At 41.5% G+C, this 23,040-nt stretch overlaps 9 protein-coding genes across 9 annotated transcripts; 4 read left to right on the top strand and 5 right to left on the bottom strand.

Moving 5' to 3' along the window:
- Nucleotides 1-6: 6 nt before the first annotated feature.
- On the top strand, nt 7-1,470 carry V1514DRAFT_170964 (uncharacterized protein). The gene has a single exon (XM_066924564.1). It carries the CDS (start codon nt 254-256, stop codon nt 1,055-1,057), a length of 804 nt encoding a protein of 267 aa, XP_066785352.1. The 5' UTR covers nt 7-253; the 3' UTR covers nt 1,058-1,470.
- On the bottom strand, nt 1,133-2,174 carry V1514DRAFT_325498 (60S ribosomal protein eL42). The gene is made up of 4 exons (XM_066926628.1): nt 2,034-2,174; nt 1,838-1,920; nt 1,551-1,646; nt 1,133-1,491 (listed from the first exon to the last, which is right to left on the bottom strand). The coding sequence occupies exons 1-4, from the start codon at nt 2,035-2,037 to the stop codon at nt 1,354-1,356; spliced, it is 321 nt and encodes a 106-aa protein (XP_066785351.1). The 5' UTR covers nt 2,038-2,174; the 3' UTR covers nt 1,133-1,353.
- A 204-nt stretch (nt 2,175-2,378) lies between these two features.
- V1514DRAFT_275904 (major facilitator superfamily domain-containing protein) lies at nt 2,379-4,137 on the bottom strand (the record flags this gene model as incomplete). The annotated part of the gene is made up of 2 exons (XM_066924911.1): nt 2,379-3,566; nt 3,625-4,137. The coding sequence occupies 2 exons, from the start codon at nt 4,135-4,137 to the stop codon at nt 2,379-2,381; spliced, it is 1,701 nt and encodes a 566-aa protein (XP_066785350.1).
- A 4,269-nt stretch (nt 4,138-8,406) lies between these two features.
- Nucleotides 8,407-9,510, top strand: V1514DRAFT_346166 (bifunctional alcohol dehydrogenase; the record flags this gene model as incomplete). Its single annotated transcript, XM_066929257.1, has 1 exon — nt 8,407-9,510. The coding sequence occupies one exon, from the start codon at nt 8,407-8,409 to the stop codon at nt 9,508-9,510; it is 1,104 nt and encodes a 367-aa protein (XP_066785349.1).
- A 150-nt stretch (nt 9,511-9,660) lies between these two features.
- Nucleotides 9,661-12,260, top strand: V1514DRAFT_170655 (uncharacterized protein). Its single transcript, XM_066924562.1, has 2 exons — nt 9,661-9,933; nt 10,013-12,260. Exons 1-2 carry the CDS (start codon nt 9,811-9,813, stop codon nt 12,221-12,223), a joined length of 2,334 nt encoding a protein of 777 aa, XP_066785348.1. The 5' UTR covers nt 9,661-9,810; the 3' UTR covers nt 12,224-12,260.
- Nucleotides 12,259-14,059, bottom strand: V1514DRAFT_289308 (pyridoxal-dependent decarboxylase conserved domain-containing protein). Its single transcript, XM_066925273.1, has 3 exons — nt 13,977-14,059; nt 13,684-13,846; nt 12,259-13,582 (listed from the first exon to the last, which is right to left on the bottom strand). The coding sequence occupies exons 1-3, from the start codon at nt 14,023-14,025 to the stop codon at nt 12,298-12,300; spliced, it is 1,497 nt and encodes a 498-aa protein (XP_066785347.1). The 5' UTR covers nt 14,026-14,059; the 3' UTR covers nt 12,259-12,297.
- A 1,349-nt stretch (nt 14,060-15,408) lies between these two features.
- On the bottom strand, nt 15,409-16,262 carry V1514DRAFT_170663 (dolichol phosphate-mannose biosynthesis regulatory). Its single transcript, XM_066924563.1, has 3 exons — nt 16,260-16,262; nt 15,903-16,203; nt 15,409-15,802 (listed from the first exon to the last, which is right to left on the bottom strand). Exons 2-3 carry the CDS (start codon nt 15,963-15,965, stop codon nt 15,632-15,634), a joined length of 234 nt encoding a protein of 77 aa, XP_066785346.1. The 5' UTR covers nt 15,966-16,203; nt 16,260-16,262; the 3' UTR covers nt 15,409-15,631.
- Nucleotides 16,263-16,264: 2 nt separating this feature from the next.
- Nucleotides 16,265-19,447, top strand: V1514DRAFT_365882 (uncharacterized protein). The gene is made up of 2 exons (XM_066929816.1): nt 16,265-16,963; nt 17,043-19,447. The coding sequence occupies exons 1-2, from the start codon at nt 16,504-16,506 to the stop codon at nt 19,322-19,324; spliced, it is 2,742 nt and encodes a 913-aa protein (XP_066785345.1). The 5' UTR covers nt 16,265-16,503; the 3' UTR covers nt 19,325-19,447.
- V1514DRAFT_325477 (uncharacterized protein) lies at nt 19,339-22,841 on the bottom strand. The gene is made up of 3 exons (XM_066926627.1): nt 22,749-22,841; nt 21,639-22,634; nt 19,339-21,557 (listed from the first exon to the last, which is right to left on the bottom strand). The coding sequence occupies exons 2-3, from the start codon at nt 22,562-22,564 to the stop codon at nt 19,526-19,528; spliced, it is 2,958 nt and encodes a 985-aa protein (XP_066785344.1). The 5' UTR covers nt 22,565-22,634; nt 22,749-22,841; the 3' UTR covers nt 19,339-19,525.
- Between the last annotated feature and the right edge of the window lie 199 nt (nt 22,842-23,040).

The following is a 23,040-nucleotide window of genomic DNA, read 5'->3' as shown; positions in this document are numbered from 1 at the left end:
AATTATTCGTAATTGTCAATGTATTATTTGCTCTCGCCCGTCAAAAGTTTATTTTGGGGAATGGCTCTTCGCGATGAGATATGAGTTTTGCCTGCTATCAATTATTTGGGTCAGGTATATAAAAAAAAACATTGAATAGTTTCGGCCATTTTCCTTCATTTTTCCCCCCCTGGAGCTGGCGCATTCTTCTTACCAACATCATTTCAAAGTAATTAACCCGGCAGGCAGTTAATTACCTATTGCCTGTTCCATCATGGGAAGACCGGTTTATCGTTCACCTAGTCCGGTACCTGCACCCACGGACGTGCTAAAATGTGTAACAACTGGCAGCAGGATTTGTTCTTTATCATCTGGTTCGCGGTTGAACTTGAACCACCACTACCTTGCCCGCCGACGGCAAACTTTGTTGGACGCCGAAACGTCGCTGGCACATTCGCCTGAATATCAACGATCATCATCATCAGCAGCAGCAGCAACAGCGCATCACCACAATCATCATCATAATCATAATCATAATCATAATCATGGTCCTACTCAGCACAACCGCATGCCGGGTTACGCATGGAATTGGCGGCCATCACGGCGGTCTCCGGAAGCGCATGCTGACAATGGATCATCCGGATCGTCGTCACCAGCTGAAGATAACGCGGCGCCGGTTATGTTGTCGTTGCGGCCGTCGTCGGTGCTCTCGTTTGAAGAGGCCGAAGCACGCAGGCGGGCACTCCGGCGTCGTGCCGGTGCCAGTGGTGCCAGTGCCAGTGCCGGTGCTGCCACTGGCATGCATGCAATCAGGTTCTCGCCGAGAACGACGCAGTTGCTGGCACAACTGGAATCCCGGTCCCGTGCTGCGTCGTCACTACCGTCTATGCACTCATCGTCAAGCAACATGACGTCCGGCTCAGCCGCGTCCGCAACAGTCATGTCCGATTATATCATTGGTGGGTTGGGTGATCGGCAACGAAGCCTGAGTCCCACGAACGCGACCGCTGATGACGATGACGACGATGAACGGCAACAGGCAATCATTTGGGCATGTGACAACGGGGATTTGTTATAACAGGATGCTGCTTGCATGAAATTGGATGGGTATGGTTGCCAGCATGTATTAGATGTATAATATATATATATTTTTAGACAGTATATATAAACATAATACGATGGGTTATATAGTGGTGCAATCTTTCCATATAATGAATGTATATTACATGATCAATGATCTGGGCCTATTTTTTTAATGTATATATTCACAAATGCTGCAATAACACCTGCAATATAACAACACATTTAACAAAACGAAACCTTTCCCAAATTTTATAAAAAAAATTTTGATGTCCTTTTGTTTGCATCTCCCGTTTAAAACTGGAGGGCCTGTCCCTTCTGCTTCTTGTCACCACCAAGTTCGAAGTGCTTGCATCTCTTCAATGGCAGCTGTGCCTTGGTCTTGCAAACAGTGCATTCGAGTCTGAGAACGACCTTCTTGGTGGTTTTGGCCTATGAACGCTAGTTAGATCAACAATTATCAACCTATATTCATTGCGGAAATATTATACCTTCTTGTGGAAAACCTGCTTAGTCTGACCACCATAACCGCTCTGCTTACGATCGTAACGACGCTTACCCTGGGCGTACAGTGAAGCCTTGCCAGCCTATACAAACATGCGTAAGTCAAAAAAAAAATTCTTGTCGTTTGCCCAAACACGATATTTGCATGCGATTAAAAAAGTCCAAACCAATGTTCGAACCCCTTAAAAAAAAACTTGTTGATATCTGACATGTCGAGACCGGTCTGAATGCGGGCAAAAAAAAAAATAAATAAACAAATCGAATCTGATCATACCTTGTACTGGGTAACCTTGTGCTGGGTATGCTTGCGGCACTCTTTGCCCTTGCAGTATGTTCGTCGAGTCTTGGGGATGTTAACTATCGTCATCACGTTAGCAAGTGTGCCATCAACCCCAGGCAAGTTATTTATCCATAGTCATCATTCATCACGATCACTGTAAATTAAACTGCCCATTCGATTCCAAACATACCCATTGTGTCTGTGAAGTAAACGTCTGTTGTCGATAGTTCCCTTACAACAAGAAATGTCCAAAAGCGTTAGTCAACGACTGTGTTGTCGCATCCGAGGCGAAAACGAAAACCAAACCCCAAGAACGCAGTCGCGCGCGTGCTTCCTGCACCATTTTGGGCGTGACTGCGTTATTTGACCTAATTCACGAGATTTAGGGCAAGTCGCTTAAATTTAACTCCATCCGGTTAGGGCTACAGTGGATTGTTAAAATATGGAGCATGATCACTTGTAATTTATACCGGTACATGTTAATCAAACCAAAAAAAAAAAAATAAATAAATTATATGTATTTCAAGTTTATATTTCATAACTTTTCCTTCACGTCATGTTCAAGATTATACTTTTCATCCGCGCTGGACACGCTTTGAGCTTCAACACCATTCAACACAGTGATCTGTTCTTCAAGATCTTTCTCCACAATTTCATGACCTGGTGCTTTGTAATTGCCCGGTCCCGTAAAATCGATCGCATCTTCAGTATCAACGGCAAGGCCGTACTTGTTAATGACGCGTCCTTTCATGCGAGCTTCCCTTTTGGACATGTACGCCATGAACAATACACCGCAAGCTTCCAAAAACAAAAGACCGGTCGTAATCTGATAACCGACGGAGTATTTAGGTGCCTTGTTGGTAGGGAATATGACAACCGGAAGCCAGGCATTGAATCCATACGATATTGTTGAGCCAACAGCTGGAAGCATGCCTCTCATCTCGGCATCATCCTGAAACACCTCGGCAGACCACGTCAGCATCATTCCCCAAGTCGAGTAGCCAATATCGGGGCAAAAAAATGCAAACATTTTGGCCTTGTCAGGAATGTTCCAGATGGCAAGGAGCAAATTCCCCAAGAAACACCAACTGACGGCATGAAGAATAAACGGCCATCTTAAACCGATCCGATCAGAAATATTCGAAGACATAAATCCGGTGAACAGGGAAATTGCATACCCGCCAGTAGGAATAAGATTCACTTGTTGAACCGAGTATTTTCCAAGAGCGTCGAGCCACAGAGTAAAATATCCAGTGGTATCGCAAATATTGAACAAACACCACGGCCACAAGAAGCCATACGGACGCCAAGTGGAAAACATTTTTATGACGCGCTTGGTCGTTAATTTCCGAGGTGCTTTTCGTCCTACTTCTTCCATGCGAACGTAACTGTATTCTTTTTCTAGTTGTGATAAGTAAACGGCGCGAGTGTTGACCGGGAAGTCTGGAATCGAATAAAATCCAAGAACCGCGATCGGAATACCAATGATACCATCAATAATAAACAACCATTGCCAACCTTTAAAACCGGCAAGACCGTTCATGGATGTGTAAACTCCGGCTTGAATGTATCCGGAAAACATGGACGCGATAGCCCATGCTGCGTCATACAATTGCATCCGTTTTGATAATTCTGATGGCTTATACCATGAACCCAGAACCATAGCAAGACCGGGATACGCAACAGACTCAAATATTCCAATTAAAAATCGAATACCATAGATCTACAATTATATTAGCATCAAGATTGTTTGATCAATTCAGGAAAAAAAAAAGTCATACAGGTTTGGGGCCTTTGCAGCCAGCAATGGACATCACAAGACCGGACCAAATCAATTCACATAACGGAATCCATATGGATGGGCGCACGCGGTTAAGAATAAACTGAGATGGCACACAGCCAACGAGATAGCCAATATTGAAAAACGTGGTAAACAAGTTTCGTTCGTTGCCGTACAAGTGCAGATCTTGCTTCATGCCTGACACAAACGCGTTGCCGATATTGGAATTATCCAGGGTTTTGATAAAGAACGAAAGTAATGCATATAACAAAATGTTTGCATCAAGCTTCTGCATGTATCTGCGCTCCTTTGGCGGCAATCTGAATGTATCCCAAACTTGGCCAAATGTTCTTTGAATAAAATTTGGCTTATAGTTGATATCACCGTCAATGAAAATTTCGAACTTTTCTTGAACTTCATCGCGAGTCCAGTTGCCAGATCCGCGTGAGCGTAAATCACCCTCAGCATAGCTTACAGTGTTGGCAGCACTGATAAGCTTTAATGGGTTAATCATTATAACTGCGTAGAAAGATATCGAATAAGAAAAGAAGGTATTAAACCACCCTGAATATAGCTCAGTTTTTCATAAACTAATAAGAACTGGGCAGCTATGGTATTATTTATTTATAAGCCTTTTTCCGCCAGCGAACGGAACATGTGTGGGCGGAGTATCATGGTCATGATAAGACAAACTTTTTTCAGTTTTTCTAATTCATTAGTAAAAAAAAACTGTTGATTGCCCAACGAGCCGAGAACAGAAGAGCATGGACCACCTCGTTCACAAATGATAAGTGCCAGGAAAGAAGGCCTTTGCGGTGTGGAAACTGTTGCGCAATGAAAAAAAAAAGGTTTCAGGTTCACGGCTCCATACGAATCACGAGATGTACTACTGGCGTGTTTGTATTAATTATTTGGTTGTTTTTCTTTTAAAAAATAATGTACTGCGTATTTCAATTTTCATATCACTGACATTTAAATATTCTGATAGCAAGCTTTCTTTGCTGACAACCGTGTGTTGCATGCTGCTTCGCACTATATTTTTTTTTGCCAATGAAGCCGGTTGTACTGATTGAATGAAAGCGTTGGTTGCGCATGGGGAAACGTGCGGCGGCTTGGCGTTCAGTGTGGGCCATTTATGATTATCAAATTTGTTTAGCTCAAGCACGATAAGGGCCGATTACGACTATACTATTATTACAAAATAATAACGTGGTCCAAGTTAATTAATTAAAAAGAACTCCCTCATACGCCGATTTAATTAGTGGGCATTTTTTTTTTGGAAATTTTCTATACATTTTAATTATGTATATGTAGTTACAAGATTGTTGTCGCATTACAATTTCAACCACACTTAATATTATTGATTAGGAGTTGCCGGCGGAGGCGTTTTTCATTGCAGGCAAAATGTGGCCGCCGGTGAGTCAGGGGAGGTGGGTTAATCTGCACGTCGTCATTCCAAGAACCATGCAATGTTTAATTAAGCATACGCCTGTATAGTTATAAGCAGTTTTGCTCTTGGTGAAGCGGATAAATCCGCTTTGAATTAAAATTGTGATTGCGGTGAGTTGGTTAGCGCTTATCGTGTTTAAAGTTCTGAATCTATGGCATGCATGTACTGTGTATTAACTCGCCATTTCATGGGGGCTTTGCACATGCAATCAAGCAATTATAGGCCAACGAGCTTGGTGTCTTATCAGCAACAGCCTAGATATTTTATATTAACTTCTATATGATTTTCCAGTGGGTAATAAAAATGATCCCCAAGGGAAGTATAGGCGATGAAAATAAGGTGTTACAGCGCATGCTAGATTTACCTATCGATACCTTTCGGAGGTACAATGTGTGACAGGGCGCGTAGGATCGCGGCCTGTAAGTCCAAATATCAGTAACTAAGTGGATTCAATTAAGTATTTACATGTACAAACCTGTAAGTCCGAATATCAGTAACTAAGTGGATTACCGAATGAACTACAGGGGAATTGCAATCCTTATAGCACAACTAGTTTCTTACCCTAACCATCATTCATCTAACCCATACCTCCATCTCCATGCTCCAGCACATGCCCCTGTGCTTACACAATGAACCTTCTTACATATAATCCAACCTTGTGCAGTCAGTCATTGTGCCACCATATATGTTATAAAAATTAAAAATATATCATATATCTATATATAACTAGTTAGTTACTTTAAACAAAAAACCCTTTATCTCGGAGTTCGCATGGGTTTATCCGAGACTACGGCTACTTCGTCAACCACCGGGCCAAGGTGCACTGTCATGGTGTTGATTCAACCTTGTCTGCAACTCGGTTACCTGCTACATGAGGAAGTCGTTCTGCCCGCGCAACTCCTCATCCGCGACATCTTTTCCTAAAATCGTGCGTGATGGATTCCTCGCCAGCTGGACTCAAATCAGGGGATACATCTGATTCACCACCTCCAGCGGCAGCTGCCGCAGCTTTTGACCTTGTCGTTCTACTTGACATCACTTATTTCGATAACGACAAAAACGCATTTTTGTGTTGTTTTAACGTATCTTCTAACACGTGACTAAAGATTACACAGCCAGGACTCCGCAACACAAAATATATATACGCTTAATAGGGGAGAAAGAATAGGTTGAACGCCAACTCGAGTGAGCTGCATCAACAGGCTGTCGATACAAGCCACAAATGTTGCGCGTTGGCTCCGGGATTTGTCTGGGGACGATGGGAGTAATGTGAGCTAACGTGAGCATTAGTGTTGGTAACATTCGCAACTTCAGCTTAGATGCTGAGTGAGAAAGCAGCAGGGACGGGGACTTGTGCATAACGTCAAAACGATGTTGAGTCGTCTACGACGATACCTGTCACGGTTGACAAGCATCCCTTTAAAAGATATTACAACATCGTTGCCGAGCCTTTGCTGTTTTTAATAAGGTTTAAAAGTCTGATTTGAATATTTATTATAGCAACACACACATTCCACCATGCTTCCAAATTGTCCAACACCGCGAATTCTTTTAATCTCGCTCCGGCCAACGTGACTGCACAAATCGCTTCCCCCATTGACACCGTCCAACCTCCGGTTAGGAAAGGGCCTAGAAGCTCCGCCCGATCCATGGTTAGTAAGGTAGCTCCTCCGGGTGCTATAGAGGTACCAAAAGGTTGTAGAGACAAGACCCTCAAAAGGCCGCCTGTCAGGCCCCCACCCCAAGCGAGGTAAAGGGCGATCTTTGGGTGGCAGGTGACGGAACGATAAAGTCAATTTGATGGTCTGATGGACGTTTGGGCGGTTGAAGAGAGGATTTATTAAAGATATCAGAATGTTTAACGAGAAAAGCTTGAATGGAAGCCGGCGGTGGAGCTGGATCCTGGGCATGTATTGATATCAGTGCGAGTTTGTCATCATCCCGGGCATCAGGAAGTAATTCGACGGCATTGACGACATGAAGTTTGGAGCCAGTTTGTTGCGATTGCAGCATCACATGAAAAATGTAAGAACCAATTTGAGCCTTATTTAGAAATGGTGAATTGAGGTTCGAAACGATCATGCAATGGTTTGCCCAGAATGGCATCATAGTGACCGAGGCTGGTGACTATGAAGCGGCAGCGAAAGCTGAAAGACATGCCGCGGGTGCAGTGTGAAGTAACCGGAAGATAGAATGTCAGCCGTATGGTTGTAAGCGACCAGTTTAACAGAGTGACCGGTAGGAATAGATGGAACGGAGTATTTCGGACAGCGAGCGCTGTCGCTTCACGAATCAATAAATATACAATATCATATATGATATGACTTGACCACAATACATATGGTGTAACAGGGTACGGGCCTGGATGCCAAACCAGTTAGTCTTTATTGGGATGACGAACTGGGCATACAGGGGGAAACATTCCTCTTATAATACGGTCACTATTGTACTCTAACCATAACTAGCCCGGGTTAGTGTATACATCTCATGTCTCATGTGCGCTTGTTTTCAGGTGAACTTGATATGCAAAGATTTGTTAGTCGTATTCGTATAGTCAAATACAAATTAGTATACCGTCTGTACGATACGAATAAGATTTTACAGAATAACTATAGCTACGAATAGTTAGCTAGTGTGCCATAATCGTAATCACTCCTAGTACCACACTAAACAGTTTCCGGCGAATAGTAAGTTGGCAACTGCTTCAGACTTTAGGATAAGTTTGCATCCAATGTTAGAATCAACCACACGTATTTACAGCAAAATGGCACGGGAAAAGAACATGAAGAAAAGAAATACAAAGAGGTGACGTAGTTGCAAACTTAAATTGCGCGGCAATGATCTTTTGCATTAAAGTTAACCCCCACATTTGAACCTGTGTACTTTCTTTTTTTTTTTTTTTTTTTCAACAATCTTGGACTGAATTGGACAATATAATATATTAATTATAATGAGGGTGAGAATAACGAACACTCTGGTTAAAAAACGGTTCATGCCGTAGATCTTGTGCTGGATTCGGTTGAATTGGCTGACACACGGGTGAACCTGGAGTTTGCAGGTGGTGTGACATTTGAACCTTGAAACTAAATTATGTAAAGCCGGTCTTGGTGGTCAACTATTGCATATTTATTGATACCGCTACAATTCCCGTCTACGCCAATACTTGTTTTTCAAATTTGTTCCAATTCTGCTTCTTCTCAATCGACCTCACTCGGTTCGTATCTATTGTCGGCTTAGCTCCGTTCCATAGCTTGCTAATCAAGGTAATCTAACATGTTTCAAAGACAACCAGTGATACGCCATTTGTTTAATCAAATCAGAAAACTGTCATATATGAAAGCATTAATCTACGACGGTCCAGGTAAGCAGGTGTGGAAGGACGTGCCCAAGCCTGTCGTGCAAAAGCCAACCGACGCGGTCGTCAAGCTCACGGCCACCACGATTTGCGGCACAGACCTGCACATCGTCCGAGGCCACGTGCCCTACATTCCGGCGGGCCGGATTCTCGGCCACGAAGGCGTCGGCATCATTGACGACGCCGGCTCCGGGGTCACCGGGTTTAAGAAGGGCGACCGGGTCGTGGTTTCGTGCATCACCGCCTGCGGCACGTGCGTGTATTGCGCCCGCAATTTGCAAGCGCATTGCCTGCACGGCGGATGGAAATTGGGCAACGAGATTGATGGCACGCAGGCCGAATACGTGCGCGTGCCCTACGCTGACACGTCACTGTATTCGGCGCCGTCAACGCTGGCTGAAGGTGCGCTGCTCATGTTATCAGACGCCTTGCCCACCGGTTTGGAAGTCGGCGTGCTGAATGCAAAAGTGCAACCGGGCGAAACAGTGGCCATTGTCGGGGCTGGTCCCATCGGTATCTCGGTCTTGCTCACGGCTCAATTTTATTCGCCGTCGTTGCTGATCGTGATTGATACGGACGATTCAAGGCTGGACGTGGCCAAAAGGCTTGGCGCGACTCATACCATTAATCCCAGCAAGTTGGCATCCGCAACCACGTCCATACTAGACGCCGTGACCAAGATCCAGGCCGATTTTGCTAAATCCACTGGTGCCGTGATTTCAGAAAACCAAAAGCTTAAACCTGGAGTTGACGTGGCGATTGAATGCGTCGGCTTTGCTGATTCGTTTAATACATGCCAATCAATCATTTCTCCCGGCGGCAGAATCGCAAACGTGGGCGTGCACGGTGCCAGCGTGGACTTGCAATTGCAAGAACTTTGGACCAAAAATATTTCAATCACAACCGGATTGGTATCCGCAAACACGACCGAATTGTTGCTTCGAGTACTTCTGGGAGGCAAATTGCATCCTGAATCTTTGATCACTCACAGGTTTGCGTTCTCTGATTTGCTCAAGGCATATAAAATTTTTGGTAATGCCGCGAAAGAACACGCACTCAAGACGCTTATTACATTTAAATAGTTCAATTCGCCACGAATCAGTAACGGCCAGTGTTGTATAAAATATATGAGAAGTAATTTTGTGGCAAGTCTATGAATGATATAATATTTTACTGTTGACCTTTATGCATTTTCCATTTCCAAATATTATAAGCATAAGGGGTTTGTGTCCAGGGGTCGCGGTTTTTTGGCGCTTGAAAATTTAATTGCGCGAAAGACTTAAACATAATTGTAGAACTTGTTCTTTTTAAACAAAAAAGCAAGAAAGTAGGAGGGAGAGGGGATCCGAGCATTTAAACGAATAAAGACTATTTTCCCCTGCATGACAAGCAGATATATATGGAAAACAGCTTTTGTGCGAGAAGCAGGCTTGCCATTGAGTTGCCGGCACGCCAGTTGGCCTGCTGATGCCTTGTATCAATATTTTCGTCGTGCTCATAGCAAGGTATGTACTTATAATTTTTGCATTGCCATGTGTATCATTTACTAATTTCTTTTTTTTTTTTTTTTTTTTTTTTTGGTAGACATATTTGCAAAATCGCTCTGTTGATTTATTTCAAAGGCCAACAGATTTAAGTCGCAATCCCGATGTAATAAATAGGGCGTCAGACATGAACCCGCAGAACCCACGGGCCAGTAGAATCAGCACCAGCAACACCAGCAGCAGAAGCAACAAAAACAGCAACAAAAACAGCACATCTAGTAACAATCTTAGGCAACGCACTAGCAAATCATCACAGACAATTGTGCAACGACGTGATTGGCAATTTTTCATTGAAAATAAGAATAAAAATGATGTTGAAGCACTTGAGCCATGGTGGATCAACATGCTCACCATCGGGCGAAAACATTTAAGCTTTTCTCTCGGTGTTAGTAAAGACGATCAGGTTAGACTGGTAAACGTGTTGGTCACGATTGCAGATAGTCACGGACCCATGGAATTATACCGGTTTTGGAAATTGATTCCGACCACGATTAAGCAAGACTTGATTTTTTTCCTCATCCAGGACTTAATCTCAAAAGGGTTGCCAACTCAGGCTTTTTTTCTCATGCGTCAAATTTTTAAAAACGAACTAACAGGCAATAACAGCAAAAAGATCATGAATGATCATGATCCAACATACTTGCTTAACGTTAGTTCATGTATGAAACTAATTATCCCACAAATTAAAAAATCAGGCAAAAATTTACAACTGTTAAGCCTGATTGCAGCTATGCCTAGTGCAAGCATTATTCAGAATAAGCGGTATGATTTTTTGACATCGATTGCTGACAGCCTTACCGCTTTTCAATGCAGGCAATATCTTTTAGAACTAAGACGGCTTCAAATTAATTATGCTGACCCCATATTCGATGTTTTGACTACTAAGCTTGACAAACGAGATGATCCAAGGCTGTCGTTATTTTTGTTTGATTATATTCGATTACTTGATGGCAAACGGATATTCAATCCCGCCATCCTTTCCAAAATGCTTCTCATGTGTTTAAAGCCAAAACATCGCAACGAAGTTCATCGATATCAAAAACTGTTATTGCAATCGTTATTGGTGGAAGGCAATATTCAAAAACTTGACCGGGATGGCTTAATCTTGGTAATACGTAATCTTGGATTTTATGGACTGCAGCCAATATTACATTCCATATTAGATATTTGGATATCCAGTGGCCAGAAGCTAACCATTTCGATTCTTACTGCGTTTATTAATGCATACCCCGAGAATTATCAGTATGCTGTTTTGGCCGACATCGTCACGATTTTGCGAAAATCGGACATCAAGATCGATTCCATGTTTGCTACTTCCATCTTGAGAATTACCGCTCAAGTGAACCCGTTGTCCAAGGTCATTCTTGATTACGTATATCTGTTTGGTGTTTTCCCGATCCGCGAGTTTGGCTTCAACAAGCACGTGGACCAGGACTTGCTGGACCAGGTGACCACCAGTACCAGCAATAACCAGTTTTTCAAACCCACGGTCGGCGTCGTGCACACATTATTTCGATCGGTGCTGGACTCTTTTAATCCTGATGACATTGCGCAATTTGAACTATTGATGCAACGGTTTATCGAAATTGGCGGTAACGAGATTGTCAATGAGATGGCCACGTCGATATGGTCATTAAAGCAGAAAGCAAGATATACAGAGAATATGAAGTTTGATGAGGTCATCACGTCTCCCGATCTTGCCAGGTGGGAAAAAATTATGTGGTTGAAATGTAAAATGGCATCACCATTGGCACAAAAGATGTTTACCAAATCGGAATTAAATCAGATTGACAAAGTTTTTAACATGGTTGTTTCAACTCATGGCGTGAAACCGGAAATTCATCAAGAATTGATCAATCTTTGTGATGCCAAAAAAATTGTTAGGCTGTTCAAGGATACTGAAAAGCGATTACGATTTCATGTGATTCCGCAATTATGGAGACGAAACCGTTTGATTGCTCAGAATTCAGTTGATCAAGATCTGGATGATGAAACAGATTATTCTGTCGGCAATAAGACCAGCGGTAATTACAGGGACGGTAACAACAACAGCAGTAATAATAGTAGTAAGCATTTGAATCCAGAACTTGATGAATGGGCCCGAGAACCGGTCTATTTGAATGATCACAATCGCATCGGCCAAGGTAATAATAATTCATCAATTTCAGAATTCGTATACCACAAATTAGGAGGTTTAAGAAAAATTCAGTCGAACAAGAGATGGTGGGATATTAGTGGTAATATAGAATAAAGAAAAAAAAAATCATTTTGCATGATAAAAGGAGTTTAGATTTTTTATTTATTTATTTATTTATTTATTTGTAGTTATTTATTTCTCGTATGTTCAGATACTTTCAAAATATAGGCAAATACGTTTCCCATATTTTCTTCCGTAGCCCATGGACTTCCTGAAACCACCCTGATTGATACTTTACCATCCACTACGGCGACTGTCAAAAAGATGTACCCATCTTTATCAATTTGCTCGGCCACCCTTTTCGTAACATCATTAGCAGTCTCGTGATTATTGTTATTATCTTTATCTTTGTTGGGCAAGACTTGAAAAACCGTTAAGCCAAACCTAGGTTCGGTCACGATTGAAAACAAATCAGGACGAGTTTTGATCGCGTCAGTAAATTTTTGCCCCACGGCAAGTGATTTGTAAATATGCTTTCGTAATCCGGTAGCACCAAACGTTCTAAACACGAACCATACTTTTAACGCCCTAAACCTTCGACCCAATGGAATCTGCCAATCTCTATAATCAATAACTAATCCGGAATCAGTAGCAGAATTTCGCAAGTACGTTGGCGTGAGCGTAAGCGCTTGAGTAAGATTGCTCCGATTGCGCACGTACAAGCAACTGGCGTCAAAATTTACTAGCAACCATTTATGCAAATTCATGTCGAACGAATCGTAATGATCTCCAACACCATTCAAGTAATGTTGAAATTCGGGACAGATTAATGCCGCACCGGCATAAGCAGCATCGATATGTTTCCAAATCTCAGGCCGATCTGCAGTGACTTGAGCAATTTCGTCAAACCGGTCGACCGCACATATGGCAGTGGTGCCTAATGAAGCGGTTAAGAAAAACGGCAGCAAGCCTTGCTTATCAGCTTCTTCAATTGCTTGTAATAACGACGCACCAGTTAAACTGTATTGATTTTCAACCCATGTCGGAATAGAAATAAACTTGACTCCGGCCACTATCGCAGCTTTATGGGTCGATGAATGGGTTTGATCTGAAGCGAACGCCACCAACCGACCTCGAGCTGCCGAAATCGCTGCTTCTCTTTTTCGCTCGTCATCATATTTGGCAGCAACCATGTCACGAAGATATCGATCCCTGGCAGCAATCATGGCCACGACGACTGCTTCGGATGCCGAACCTTGAATCACGCCACCGCCTTGACCAACGGAATGAAATGCTTTTGGAAGCGCAAGTAATTTTGCCAGCCATTCAAGCACTATTGTTTCTAATTCGGTTACCGCCGGAGAACATATCCAATTAAACGCCGGAGCTGAAAACGCGGCCGAAAATGTCTCACCCAAAATGGAAGGGAACGAAGTGTTTGCAGGAAAAAATGCCAAAAAATTCGGAGATTGCCTGTTAAATATATATACATATAATAAATTAGTGTTAATTCATCTTTCGATATTTCAACATGGGACAAAGCGATTGAAAAAAAAAAAACTATCAAAACTCACCAGTGTGTAAGACCAGGAACAATTTTGGTGTTGAAATCGTTTAAGATGGTGTCCCATGATTCGGGATCTTGAGGGATATCTTCAGGCAATAGGTTTCGAAGATACCCTGGAGAAACTTCAGATACAACTGGCCGACTTTGCAATGACTTATAATAATCCACAACTAAACAAAAAATTCCCAGGTGCAAACAAGTTGACTTGGTGTTAATCGTAACTACTAGACGTCATGTGCAAACTTGAACTTTTCCTGAAATTTTTTTTTTAAAAAAAAACAAGTTAAATAAACAACTTACTATAATCTATTGACTGATAAGCTGCTTTCCTGAATTCTTCTGGATCCATCGTGACCTTATATAAAGACGTGCTTTCCAATATCAGTTAGCTATGGACAAAACTGGAGCCGGAATTTAGCGATTACAAGAAATGAGCCGCGCAAAGTTAAAATGTGTATTACCTAATGCATGTATAATTTTGGTTCAAGACCTGACGTCCTTTGTGCGATCAAATACAACAAAAATACGTGATAGAACTAATTGGTCTTTTTTTTTGTTTGTGTAGTTACCGTGGAAACAGGTTTTGTTACTGACGACCATGTTGAACTTAATATAAGTGCAGATGTGGAGGTCGGCTGTAGCTGCTACAGTATATCTGCACAAGCAAAAAAGTTTACCATGATCGGAAAGACGAGAAAAGTATTCTTATGGAATTTTCTTTCTAATGGACAACATGCAATGCTGAAAGCGCAAAACGGATATGTGCAGGGGTTGTATTTAGTGTCAACATCCCCAAACAGCTTGTCTACTTAATAATCCACTGGAACGTTATTTTGCGAGATAATAGATATCGCAAAAGACAGTCTGATACGAGTGAAAAAAAGCTAACGATTAATGTTTTACAAATATGTAAATATTACATTCGAATTTGCTGAGTTCCTATCACAGCAACATGTGTAAAAGCAAATGATCAAGCAGTGAACGAAATAGCCAAAAAAAAAAACCAACAACCCAACTCCAAAGTACCTCGTCTGTATATAAAACCAGCCATAAAACAAATGTACCACAGCATCTATATATTGTCAAAATCGCTATCCAAACTCACGAGCTTCTCCAAATTTCAAAATATTTAAACGCCTCGCTTCACGTTTGGCTCCCCTCTAATCTTTCAAGTCCTATCTTCTGGGAGCTGGCGTAGGCGGTAATGGTCCAAATGGTGGATTCGGAAAAAGATCGGCAATTGATATAGTAATCGGTTGAACCGGTCGAACTGGTCGAGTAGGTCTCAGTGGCTCCGAAATCACGTAACGAGGCATGCGATTAAGTACCGGTGAACAAATTTCGAACGCTGCCGTCATCTTGATAGAACCAGAACTCTTCAACTGCCTCGTCGCTGTAAGTATTAATGACGACTGATAGAATCATGAAGAGAAAATAAGGTCTATTATATAGACATTCTGGGTATTGTGGCGTGTAGTACGGCTGAAGTGTAACATGCTGTTAGGGATCCCAACAAATAAATCCCAGTGTAACATTGCGCCATTTCTTAGTTCCTTGTGACTATTAAACTGAAGAAAAAACCAATTTTAGCAAAATAATATATTTCAAGCCTCGTATTCCGAGTAGAAGAATCAAACCATGATCGTCGTCTTAAACTTGCATAAAATAATTGCGAATTCAAACATGATAAAACTCATTCCGTAAACTTTCATTTTCTTACTTTTTTTAAAAAAAAATAACAAAAAAGAAATAAATCCAATGGGTACTTTCCCAATGAAACACAAGGAAGCGAGTATGATGTATATGCGTGTCAATCGGTACACATAAATCAAGCGAGACTTGTTTAAAAAAAAAAAACCAAAAAAATTTGCAATAATTAAACCACAATTCCAATTACTCCTATATGCATGTAATGTTTCGCATTTCAGAAAGCAAAGGAAATACTCTATTTTGCTCTATTTTGCACGGCGCCGTCGAATTTTGTGATTATTTGACCGAATCATGACCACGCCAATAAAGCTGCCCAACACTCCAGCTGCAATAAGAAGAATTAAAACTGGAATTCTAATTGCCCATTCTCGAGATGAAAATAATTTCTGGATAGGATGTGTGGCATCCACAAAAGGCTATAAACAGCAACAGTTAACCAACCGACGAAATAAAATCGCAACTACTAAAATGCAATATAGTTAATTGCACCAAAAAACAAAAAAAGGAAATCGTTACCATTATTGAAACCCAAATGGTGTAGTACAAAAACAAGAACGTTGCAAAGTAGAGAACAGCCATGATTGGGTTCAAAAAGTACGTTTGACTAATATACTTCCAAATAGCTTCAACAGGCACGGTTCGAAAACTCTCAAAAAATGTTTAAATATTTGCACATTCAGGCTGCTTTAAATTATTATTCAACCAACAACGACGAATCAATTGAGAATAAATTGGATAATATAAATACATAGCCACACCAAATGATTTACAATATGTACAAGACCCTCGGTAAGCAGCGGTCCTCGAAGGGAGCGGTCTAATATGGAAAATAAATATATGAATACAATTTGACATGATTTAAATGTTTATTACTTGTAATTAGATTTTTGTGCCAATTACGGGAGGTGAAATCGTCAATAATATGCTGCTTGGATTGTTGGTGGCCCTGTAGATATAGATAGATTAATTTAAACTTGCTGCGAACTTCACAATTTCAGCTTCTCCCCCCTGACTGCACAGTTGATACGGACCACCTGCAGCCATCGTCAAGACATATATGAGTCCAGTAAGAATTTCATGACGTTCGGTCAAGAAGGTTTCTTCTAAATCAAGTTCGATGTCTTCATTTTCGCCGCCTGCATTACGGTCCAATAACTCCGTTACTTCGATTACGTCCCTGAGATCGTCTCGGTCGGTTCAATCTACATCAATCAAGCAAAATGATAACCTGGCCGGGAACGGGGGCTTATCCACCATTTTATCATCAGTTTCAAATTCTGAATTTTCGGCAATTGAATCATGGACCGACGTGTTTGAGAAACACCCGCCAGCTCAGGTCCGCGTGATTGCGTATCAAGTCAGAAATGAAGCCAAGGCGAAGAAGGAACAATTGCGCAAGTTGGTGGGTGATAGTTATCGAGATTTATTAGCAACCGCAGATACTATTATTAGCATGAATGATCAAGTCAACGATTTAGAAGCAAAGGTTAGAGAGCTATCATTTGGTTGCAGTGCCTCAACAATTACGGCTCGTTTGAAAAAGAGGGAAGACCTGGAAAACACTCTCAACAATTTTGGTATGCCTGTCTTGTTTTTTTTTAATGTTTTTTTTTAATAATATACTAACTTTTTGTCTTGTTTAATTTTATTTACCAGACCTTGAACATAAAAAAGAGGTTGCGATCGCGAAAACAATACAGGATTTGCTGTTTGCGATACAATCATTGCAATATCCACAGCATATCCTGGTGGGTTCCAAGTTGCTTTTACTTACCACTCTTCTTGTTGAATCTATTCATGCGTCCACGCTGCCGGTAATCAAGATTTTAAAAAGCAAACTTCATGTATCAAATGCATTGCATCTTTCAAGAATTTCAAACTTTATTAAAAGTTCGGATGCTTCACAAATTCCGGACACATTAGTTGCATTTAGTATTTTTACAAAGTCTAGTCCCTCAGCTACATTAAGCTACTTTCTTACCGTCAGGATTGATCAGTTGTCAGGTTTAATTTCTCAACTTACTCCGGAGGCGGTTATTGAAGCAGTTCGCATTATCGATGACACAATCACTCAGACAAACTCAGTTTTTCCATCCCAAATTTCCCGTCAATTAATTAAATCTACCACGCACCCTGTTTTGCAAGATCCAATCGTGAAAGGACTTCCATATATTGATTTTTTAATAGTTGACAGATGGATATCTGCCAACATTGTGGAATACGTTCCTTGTCTGCCAGTTGACAACACATCACTAATTGTGGCTGATCATCTCACGTCGTTTACGCAAAAATCGTTCGTATTATTTGAAAACGGAATAAGATCTGTTATCGAGAAAGATGGAACACATGACAAGCCCAGTGATCATTTAATCGCCCTAATTGAGCTACGCAAGCAATTATTCGATGCATTTTCAGCTTATCCTATCGCACGCCTGTCACTATCATTAACAACATTTGCTCAGATTTGGAATGCGCAAGTTCGGAACTTGCTGCGATCTCAATTATCCATCTTGTCAGGCCTGATCGATACGCTTTCTCATTTAATCGCGCGAGCCCGTGCCGGAGATACCGACAAAAGCATATCATTATGGGACGACGTATGGATGGAAATGGATATTTCAAAGGGAGCAATTGATTTTCAAAAAAATATTTCATCGCTTATTTCTGGCACGGTTGGATTATCAGCCGAGTTTGTAGATGATTTCCATTTTTGGTGGAATCAATTGCAACAAATGTATGACACGTTAAGTCAAATTCCAAAAGTCTACAAAAGTGTGGATGTCGATGAGTTTGACGAATGGGTTCAAGAATTGAAAACTGCTGCCGATGCGGAATATAACGACTTGAAAACCTTAATTGATGACACGATCATTCCGGAAGGATTGCACATGTTAATTGGGTCATTACGAGAACGATTCCAAGAAATTCGAGGCAACAAGGAAGCATTAATTTTTCTAATACGAATCGTCAGAAGGATCGTATTTGTCAAACCTATCAGTCCCGATCTTCAAAAAGAATTAGTCAAGATCGCAGAGTTAGGATATGAAATCTTGGCAGAGTCAATATTTGACGTGCAAGCTGGCTATCAACAAGTTGAGCAATTTTTCACTTTACCGGTGGCAACCGGAATTTGGGAAGAAGAGGCCAAAGGTGGAAGGTATCCGTTTGATCCATCTACGTGGGTAACTGATGACATATATTCGACATATATTCAGCCCATAGTGAGCGGAGATTACGAAGATGTGGTATTAAATGTGCCAATTGCTGTGTCCGTGTTAAAAAAATATGTGGGCCAGCAATGGGTTTCGGGGATTACTGATGGATTGAATCAATATTTGCAAAAATTAGATGCCGACTTGGTTAATCAGAAAAATGTAACCGAGGAAAAAAGTGTGCCTGCAGATGTCAAGCAAGTTGTTCAACTGGAATTGGAAGAAAGTAGCAAGCCAGCAGAACAAGGAGACGAAGATAGAAATGAACAACCTAATAATGAGGCCTCCGAAGAAACGCTATCTAAAGGGCTTAGCTCCGATGATAAAAATTCCATACCGGAAGCCTCAGAAGAAACCAATCTACCGACAGATGTCCCTGGCGATGATACCGATGTGTCAAAGGAAACTAACGTCGTTGAGGAAAATGAGATTGGTTGTGAACAAGAAGAAGAACTTGATCCGAACGCGTTACCGACCATGACCGTTAGGCCATCGTCATTGTCATTGTCTGTTGCAAATCCAACAATCGAACATTGGCAACAATTATTATTTGATGTCATGTACGTTTCCAAAATTTTTGCCCAGGACGTGACCAGCTTGCGTGATGTTGTGCTTGCCCGAGCGCGATCAGGATTGGAAATTTCCAATGAAAAGTTTTTGGAAGTGATTAGCAAACGAGTAGAGGCATGTTGGCAACGCACGCATCTTGTTTACGCGTTATTGTGATTGAAAATTATATATAAATATAGGCAGCATAAAAATAATATTTTTTTTTTAAATTATTAAACAATGATTAATTACAATTATTTTGTTTTAATTAATATTCTACATTATATTTTCTTTTTCCGCTCCAATTTTTTTTTTGTCTTGCTTGTTTCTTGTTCGTTACTTCGTTAACTTTTTACTCGTAAACCAACGTCGCAATGTTCATTTAAACACATCAAACACGGTCAGCACTGCTTGGCCTCCGAACGCAGTCGCAAATACAACGGCAATATCGACCACGAGCACGGCCGTGCCCGCCAACATGAACCTGGGGGCAAAGATCTTCCACACCATCAAATGCCTTCTCAACACAAACGTCACGACAAGGTTGATCACGGTCAAGATGGCAAAATACAAACTTAACACCGATGTCGTGCGTACCAATTTCGAAACCAGTACGATCGACCGGCGTGAATCCCTAGGTGACGGGCCATACTTGTAAAATAAAACTAACGGCACGGCGATGCCGGTAATAATAAACGAACCAAACGTATTGAAAAGCAAAGGCAGGTGACTTAATGGAAATTGAACCGTGCGAGTGAAAATAAACGCAACGTCCCATTGCAATGATGCCAACGTGGCCTGATGTCCGGTAGAGAAATAATAAAGTGACGCCAACAGGGCCAAAATTGTAGGCGTCAGGAGTGCGGAAGAACTTGAAATGCTGAGAATGTCTGATAATTCGAGCAAGGTTAAAATCTGGTACACCAAGCCGGCCAAGGCGATCGCGCTAGCTGGCTTGGAACATAACGACGTGAAGGCAAAAATTGCAAGCGTAAACAACAAGTATAAGCTGCCGTACGTGTTTGCAAACCCAATAATTTCAACCGACACTTGCGCAGTCTTTGACGCCGTCTTTAAGTCGCCGTTTTCCTGGGCCTGCTTTATCTTGTCCTCATTATTGGTCATGTCAATTCGCAAGCATAACGGCCTGCCTCGCAACCAAGCGATAGGTGTGCCAACCAGCGTGACACCCAAAATCAACCTAGCAATGATTTGCTTAAAAATTTGCAAGTTTTCTTCTTCGACCGCGGTTTTGGATCCATCGTTGGCAGAAAAATCCAACGTCCAATATGCGGCAGAGAGCAGCAAAACGCTTCGCAATCCAATTCCAATCCACAACGGCGCCGATCCTTCATACGACGCTGACGTGCGCAAAAACGATCGTACGATGGCTGGTAATACGAGTGCGGTCACGTACAGTAACACGATCGTGGTCAGTGAAGACACGGACGACGCCGTGGAAGCGTACAACGTGCTGGTGCAGTAAGGAAGTTGCTCCTCGCGGCATATTTTCGGATATTCGGCAAGTCGGCTGAGAACAATGAACACGATCGAATTAATCACGCCTGACGTGCGACGATTGGCTTGGGGCAGCCTGAGCGAAGAGATCAAAGCAACGACGCCAAAACTGACCAACAAAAATGACAACGATCGTGATTCCCACACAACGTAGGAGTTGGATCCAAGCTGAATTCCGGGCAATATTGCATACACGGCGGCCAATATGGTCCATTTAGAAACCGAATTGTTGAACGGGTTAGATAACAAAGCCCGCAACGCATAAATGGCGTGAACGAAGCCGAACACAATGCCGGCCGCAATCCCGAACGCAGTCAACGAGTAAACCTTGGAGAATACAACCCCAGCTGCCAGGCCGGAACTGATGCCAGCAAAGATTCCCACAGCAATCTTTTGACCAATGAACTTAATGTAATCAGTCGCACTCTCGTCTTCGTTATTAAACGCAATAATAAACAGAGCTAGTACAATTATGGACAAAATAAACACGACGATGCCGAGAAACATGAGAACCAAGTCAAAATGTGCCCATAATGATCTGCATTCAGCCAAGCTTAATAATTGAAATTGATGAAATTTCTCATTAGCGGTCTCAAAGTCTTGCTTTTGCCATGCCGTGGTTGCCAAATTATACAACGATGTTGACAATGCCTCGTCACGGAATGATGGGTGAGTGTTTCGATACCGTGATATTTGATCGGATACGATTTTGTTTGCTGACGCAAGCTTGCCGGTGTCTAATTGAGGGCCCAAAAATGCCGAAGCAATTGGTGATCCGAGATTGTTAAATGGAACTGGCAAATCTAAAAGTAATGATAACGTTGGCACGAGATCAATCTGATTAATCACTGGGATATTGTCAGTTTCGGAAAGAAATTTTCTTCCAGAGTACCTATTTCAAAAATAAAAAAATAAAAAAACCAAAGTTAGTACAAAGTTAGCTCAAGACAGTTCCCGTTTAGTAGATACGTACAGAAACAACGAGGACTCGATTTCGCCTTGCGAATCACCACCATGATCACCTTTAGGATCCATGCCATGATCACCGAATACAAGAAGTAAAGTTTCTTGATCATTACTCAACACTTTAGTTAAATTTTGCACGAGTTGATCCATCTGTTGCAACTTCTCGCGCATGTGGATCGTATTCGGGCCGTATCGATGTCCGGCATGGTCAACTCCGAGTAAATGTGCCACAATCACGTCCCATTTCTCAGATTGCGGTAGTGTTTGCGACAAATGATCAATTACTCCATTATCAACTGTATGAAGGTCCCAAACGTTAAACGAATCAAACGGGAACGTTAATTCCGAATCGGTCAAGTTCGGGAACAGATGTGTCCAGGTGTCATCACCAGTAAACGCGATTTTCTTACCCTTGTTACGCAATTGAGCAAGCCATGAATCCTCCTCCACAGTTTTACCAGCAAAATTTGAACCCGCATCGATAAACGTTGGTAATGATCCAGTCGTGAGCGCTTTGATTCTTTGAAGAGTGGTAGTAGGTGGGTCGGCAATAAACTTGAACAAGCCAGCATTATTAGGAAAACCTTGTGACAGCTTCAATGGCGTCTGAAGCGCATTCAGATATGCGGCTTGGTTGCCATCATCGCTTGTCTCTGGTGGAACCACGAAATCAAATCTCAAAGCATCGATCAAGACAACAATTACTTTTTCAAAAGTTTTTGGTAAGTCCACGTCAGACACTGATGATGGCTGAATTGTTGACACATTGTCAAGAACGGTTCGTGATAATAAAAAGCCAGATGAAAATAAAAAAATGCCAATCGCATGCAAGACCAAGATCAGGAAAGGGACGAGCAATGCGGACCGCACGGCTTTCCGAACTTGAAGTCTCTTTGTCTTGAAAACTTCCAACTCCTTGGACGTTTGTGCCATTAATAAAATAAATATTCAAATTTAGATTCTGATTTTTTTTTCTTTCTTTGATAATAATTTTAGACAAAGACTGCGGTCAAATAAATTAGAATTGCATTAGTATATACAATTAAAAACCAGCACGAAGCTCTTCTCGTCAATAAAAAAAAATTCAAGTCATTCTCACTATACATTTCTATCTTACAATATAATATTATATTGAAAAATCCATTAGATTTCTTTTCGAGTAATATTTACACCAATTGGGATGGTAGAGTACAAATTTATTTTATAAAAGACTCAAATCAATTATTATACTAGTGCTCCATTGATTTTCCAGTTCGGCTTCTTCGGGTAACAAGCTATTTACCCTGCTTTTAAGAAACCATCACAAAACACATGCGATAGCATACTGCTCTATCGTACCTGTCCACAATAATAATTACATATATGACTAGAATGTAAACCAGCTGAACCGAAATTTGATTTGATGGTTC

Source organism: Lipomyces japonicus (genome assembly GCF_038497905.1).
Source record: "Lipomyces japonicus strain CBS 7319 unplaced genomic scaffold V1514scaffold_5, whole genome shotgun sequence".
NCBI classification, from domain to species: domain Eukaryota; kingdom Fungi; phylum Ascomycota; class Lipomycetes; order Lipomycetales; family Lipomycetaceae; genus Lipomyces; species Lipomyces japonicus.
The sequence above is the reverse complement of the archived record's forward strand: the minus strand, read 5'-3'. Positions and strand labels throughout refer to the sequence as shown.

Coding starts and splice junctions, on each gene's coding strand:
- V1514DRAFT_170663 (XM_066924563.1), bottom strand. CDS start 15,965: ATGGCTGTTCTCTACTTTGCAACGTTCTTGTTTTTGTACTACACCATT. Junction 15,803..15,902: donor CCATTTGGGTTTCAATAATG/GTAACGATTTCC, acceptor TGCTGTTTATAG/CCTTTTGTGGATGCCACACA.
- V1514DRAFT_365882 (XM_066929816.1), top strand. CDS start 16,504: ATGTCTTCATTTTCGCCGCCTGCATTACGGTCCAATAACTCCGTTACT. Junction 16,964..17,042: donor AAACACTCTCAACAATTTTG/GTATGCCTGTCT, acceptor TTTATTTACCAG/ACCTTGAACATAAAAAAGAG.
- V1514DRAFT_170655 (XM_066924562.1), top strand. CDS start 9,811: ATGACAAGCAGATATATATGGAAAACAGCTTTTGTGCGAGAAGCAGGC. Junction 9,934..10,012: donor TTCGTCGTGCTCATAGCAAG/GTATGTACTTAT, acceptor TTTTTTTGGTAG/ACATATTTGCAAAATCGCTC.
- V1514DRAFT_325477 (XM_066926627.1), bottom strand. CDS start 22,564: ATGGCACAAACGTCCAAGGAGTTGGAAGTTTTCAAGACAAAGAGACTT. Junction 21,558..21,638: donor ATCGAGTCCTCGTTGTTTCT/GTACGTATCTAC, acceptor TTTTTGAAATAG/GTACTCTGGAAGAAAATTTC.
- V1514DRAFT_289308 (XM_066925273.1), bottom strand. CDS start 14,025: ATGGATCCAGAAGAATTCAGGAAAGCAGCTTATCAGTCAATAGATTAT. Junction 13,847..13,976: donor TTATCAGTCAATAGATTATA/GTAAGTTGTTTA, acceptor TTTTTTGTTTAG/TTGTGGATTATTATAAGTCA. Junction 13,583..13,683: donor GTTCCTGGTCTTACACACTG/GTGAGTTTTGAT, acceptor TATATTTAACAG/GCAATCTCCGAATTTTTTGG.
- V1514DRAFT_170964 (XM_066924564.1), top strand. CDS start 254: ATGGGAAGACCGGTTTATCGTTCACCTAGTCCGGTACCTGCACCCACG.
- V1514DRAFT_325498 (XM_066926628.1), bottom strand. Junction 1,647..1,837: donor ACAAGGTTACCCAGTACAAG/GTATGATCAGAT, acceptor ATGTTTGTATAG/GCTGGCAAGGCTTCACTGTA. Junction 1,492..1,550: donor AGCAGGTTTTCCACAAGAAG/GTATAATATTTC, acceptor TAGCGTTCATAG/GCCAAAACCACCAAGAAGGT.